Source organism: Pezoporus wallicus, unplaced genomic scaffold, assembly GCF_028554395.1.
Source record: "Pezoporus wallicus isolate ANWC-B61680 ecotype Strahan unplaced genomic scaffold, APGP_CSIRO_Pwel_v1 contig_10509, whole genome shotgun sequence".
NCBI classification, from domain to species: domain Eukaryota; kingdom Metazoa; phylum Chordata; class Aves; order Psittaciformes; family Psittacidae; genus Pezoporus; species Pezoporus wallicus.
Window position 1 is genome coordinate 1 of NW_026640381.1, and position 4,568 is coordinate 4,568.

Consider the following 4,568-nt stretch of genomic DNA (forward strand, 5'->3'; position numbering starts at 1 on the left):
CCACACGACCCTGCTTACCAGGTCCCCGACGGTCTCGCGCAGCTCCGGACCTTCTCCTCCAGGTCCAGGTTTCTCTCCGTCAGCGTCTCCACCATCTCCTCAGCTCCCAGAGCAGCATCCACCTGCAAGCACACAGCACATCTCATCCCATCCCATCCCATCCCATCCCTTCCCATCCCATCCCATCCCATCCCATCCCTTCCCATCCCATCCCTTCCCTTCCCATCCCATTCTATCCCTTCCCATCCCATCCCTTGCCTTCCATCCCATCCCTTCCCATCCCATCCCTTCCCATCCCATCCCGTCACCCCCGAGCTGGGGGTGCTGCAGTGCTCCAAACTCCTTCCCTACCCCCTGGGATCCCCCTACCAAGCTGCCCCCATGGCTTGTGGCTGTGTCTCGGGCCTGGGGTGAGGCTTTGCTCCTCCTGGGAGCAGAGCAGGAGCCCAACAGCGACTCAAACCCGCGGTCCCTGAGGGTGGGAGGTTGAGGGGGGCCCTGGCTTCGGCTCTTGGCTGCTCCGGGCTCTTCAGCTGCAGCACCGGGCACGAGGCTGAGCAGCTCCACGGTGCTGATCCCCCCACTGAGACCTGAGAGCCCTGGGTCGAGGCTCCCCGTGCTCCCTGTCCCCTGAGCACCCAGTGAGCGCTGGTGCCCCAGCACTGGCAGGGCCACGGGCAGGCCGGGCTCTGCACGAAGCAGCATCACCCCAGGGAAGAGCCCATTGCCTGCACAGCTCAGGCCAGTGCTCGGGGGCTGCAGCGGGGGGATTCCCAGCCCGCTCTGCAGTGACTGCAGCTCCTTCCCAAGGGCAGCCCCATTCCTGCCCCGGGGCCCAGCCTGGCCGGGACAAGCCCCACAGGGGTGACCCAGGCAGGGACAAGTGATGGAGCGGCGCTGAGCGAGCAGCGACCCCAGAGCAGCCCCAAGCCCCACGGACGCCCTGTGCCCAGGGGCCAGCCGTGGCCGGGCAGGGCCCAGCTCGGTTCCATCGCCCCCGTTGCAGGCTGTGGGGTCACTGAGGGACGGGCCCCATGCCCGGCCCGGGGCCTCACCTGCTCCTTCAGCTCATCGACCGTCTTCTCCGCCTGCTTCACCTCCTCCTGCAGCTTCTCCCTCTGCTGCCGCAGCGACTCCAGCTCCGTGTTCTTCTTCTCCATTTGCTTCTGCAGCTTCACGTGCTCCTGCTTCTCGGAGGCAGACAAGTCCCGCATCCTTCAACAGAGCAACCGGAGCCGTCAGAGCCTGCAGGGCCCCGGGAGCCGGCAGCAGCGGCACTGCCCTGCCCAGGCCCTGCTCCTGGGGGCTCCAGCGGGGAGCAGCTCCGGGGGGTACCCAGAGAAGAGCTCGTGGGCAGCGGGGGATGAGGAGGCACCTTCCTTCAGTGCGATGGGAGCGACAGGGAGAGCACAGAGATGGGAATGTGGGAAAGGGAGCAGGAAGGGAAGGAGAGGAAAGGAGAGGGGAGAGGAGAGGAAAAGGAAAAGGAAAAGGAAAAGGAAAAGGAAAAGGAAAAGGAAAAGGAAAGGAAAGCTGCGAATGGGACAGGCTGAAGCACAAGGACAAAGAACCCAAAGCAAACGGAGCCGCATTCATTCACCGCCTTCCAAGCGGGCCCAGCTTTGGATGTCCCTGCCAGGCACTCCCTGGTGCTTCCCATCGGGGAGGGGACCCTTCCCACCCCTCCTGGCGCCCAGGCCCAGCCACGGGGAGCACGGGGTGTTTCCCACACGGGGGGCTGAGGGGCACAGGGACAGCGCTGGGGGCACCTCCAGGCTCTGTGGCCCCAGGGGATGGGCTCATGCAGGGAAAGGAGCCGCAGAGCTGAGCCTGGGGCAGGACCCGTGCACGGGACGGAGCCGCAGCTGCACCAGGGCAGCCACGACCGGGCCGGGTCGAGGGGACCTTGAAGCCACCCAATTCCAGCCCGGGGCAGCGCAGGCCGAGCCCTACCTCACCAGAGCCTCCTTGAGCCGGGCGTTCTGCTCCTCCAGCTGCTTCACCTGGTAACTGGAGGCTGCTCCATCCGAGCCTGGCGCGGAGCAGTGGCACCGGTCAGCGCCACGCCAGCGCCCGCGGGGCTGGGGCAGCTCAGGTCCCACCGGTGCCACGGGCGCCCTCAGCCCCTGAGCCTCAGGCTCCAGCCAAAGCAAACTCACACCAAGGACCCTGCGCATCCCAGTTACTGCTCCATCCCCTGCACACCAGTCCTGTGCTGCCTGTGCCCTCCAGTGCCTTCCCATCCCATCCTCCCATCCCATCCCTTCCCATCGTATCTCATCACATCTCCATCCCCATCCCCATCCCCATCCCATCCATCCCATCCCACATCCTGCCACATCAGCTGCTAGGGGCATGGCTCTGGTTTCAGATGAATGCCAATACTAGAGGTCACAGAACCACAGAACCCCAGACTGGTTTGGGTTGGAAGGGACCTTAAAGCTCCTCCAGCCCCAACCCCTGCCACGGGCAGGGACCCCTTCCACTGGAGCAGCTTGCTCCAAGCCCCTGTGTCCAACCTGGCCTTGAGCACTGCCAGGGATGGGGCACTGTGGGATGCACCTCTCCGTGTGTGTAACGGCTCCTCTGCTGCTGTGAGCAGGGTTTAAAGCCCACCTTGAACACCAAGAGCTCAAAGGCCCCAGGGAATCCAACCAAGGCATCCCACAGATGGGGGTGCTCAGTGCAGCCATGGGGCTGGAGCAGTAACGGACAGAGCCCCTGCGTGACCTCCCATGCAGCGTCCACCCCGGTCCAACACCCTCTGGGGTGCGATGAAACCTAAGCCTGAGCAGGAGCCCAAAGGCCGCCCCTTCCCACCTTTCTCCTCAATCTCGTGCTTCAGGATCTCCAGGTCCATGGTGAGGTATTCCACCTTCTCCTTGAGGGAGTCCACCTCCTGCTGCAGGGACTCTGCCCGCTCCTCTGCCATCTCCTTGTCCAGGGTGGCCATCTCGATGGCGTCAGCAGTGTCTGCCATCTCCTCCATGTAGCGCTCCTTGGCCTCCAGAGCATCCTTGGCTTCCTGTGGTCAAGCACAAGGAGGGGGAGGGGAGGAGAGCCAGGAAACCTTGTGGCAAGCAACGGAGAGACCCCCTCATAACCACGGAGTCATGGAAGCATGAGCCAGGGTGGGAAAGAGCTTCGGGATCATCCGCTCCAAGCATTCCCCACCGGGGAAGGGGCCCATGGGGACACAGGGATGCACTGGGAGGGGCCCATAGGGACACACTGCAAGGATCCCATGGGGACACACAGGGATGCACTGGGAGGGGCCCATGGGGACACAGGGATGCACTGGGAGGGGCCCATAGGGACACACTGCAAGGATAGGGACACACTGCAAGGATCCCATGGGGACGCACTGGAAGGGGCCCGTGGGGACGCCCTCACCTTCTTGGCCTCCTTCAGACGCCTCTGGAGCTCAGCCTGCTGCTCCTGCATCTTGCTCTTCCACTCCTGCACCTGCTCCAGCTGGATCTTGTACTTCTCCAGCTCCTTGAGCTTGGCCTTGTCTTCGTTGCGCTTTATCTTCAGCGTCTCCAGCTTCTCCTCCAGGTCCCGGACCTGAGCCCGCAGGTTCTCCTCCTCCTGCAGCCCCAACCCGGCATCGCTGCAGAACCCACCCCGGGCGAGCTCCCTGCGCCCTGCCCTGCTCCCTCCTCGCCCTCCTGCCCCACACCCTTCCGCAGCTCCGGCTTTAAGCAATGATGACAAAGCAGGAGGGAAATAAGGGTGTTAAGAGCAGGACCGGGGTAAGTGCTGATAGATGGGAGCACCACAGACACCCCCCTGGGAGGCATCGGTCCCACCGGGGTGCTCTGTGTGTGTGTCTCGAGGCGGAGGGGTCCCCAGCGTGCATCCACCCCGATCCGTTCCTGCTCCCCTGCCCGCGCCCCCCTCCTGGGACCCTTTGGGGTCTCCCCCTGCACCCAGCACCCCCAGGCCTCATCTTTACCTTTGTGGGTGATGGGACGGGGGCGCGAGCGGCGAGGCCAGGCTGGGCGAGGGGATGATGGGTGCCACCAGCGGGGTCTGCGCGGGGGTGCTGGGCTCGCTGCTGCTCATCTCCCCCCGAGGCCGAGGCCGAGCCCGAGGGTCCGGCCGTGCCGCTGGACGCGGCGGAGCTGGGGGTCCGGGTGGGCTGGAACAGCAGCACAGAGGGGTCAGGGGGGCCGGGACAACGGTGGGGGTGATGCTTCCAACACCAGGTGCCAGACCCACACTTCACAGAACCCCAGAGTGGGGAGGGTTGAAGGGACCTTAAATCCCATCCAGCCCCAACCCCTGCCACGGGCAGGGACCCCTTCCACTGGAGCAGCTTGCTCCAAGCCCCTGTGTCCAACCTGGCCTTGAGCACTGCCAGGGATGGGGCAGCCACAGCTTCTCTGGGCACCCTGTGCCAGCGCCTCAGCACCCTCACAGGGAAGAGCTTCTGCCTAAGAGCTCAGCTCAGTCTCCCCTCGGGCAGGTTAAAGCCATTCCCCTTGCCCTGCCCCACAGACACCCACTGCTGAAGGCAGGGACCACGCTGTCACCCTGCCTGGTTCACAACCCAGAGCAGGTCT

At 64.7% G+C, this 4,568-nt stretch overlaps 1 protein-coding gene across 1 annotated transcript; it reads right to left on the reverse strand.

The window, feature by feature from the left end:
• Window positions 1–18: 18 nt before the first annotated feature.
• Window positions 19–4,144, reverse strand: LOC130604396 (dynactin subunit 1-like; the record flags this gene model as incomplete). The annotated part of the gene is made up of 6 exons (XM_057418901.1): window positions 19–122; window positions 1,056–1,215; window positions 1,954–2,032; window positions 2,821–3,025; window positions 3,394–3,591; window positions 3,959–4,144. Coding segments are annotated over 6 exons (932 nt in total), but the record flags the coding sequence as incomplete, so codon positions are not given.
• Between the last annotated feature and the right edge of the window lie 424 nt (window positions 4,145–4,568).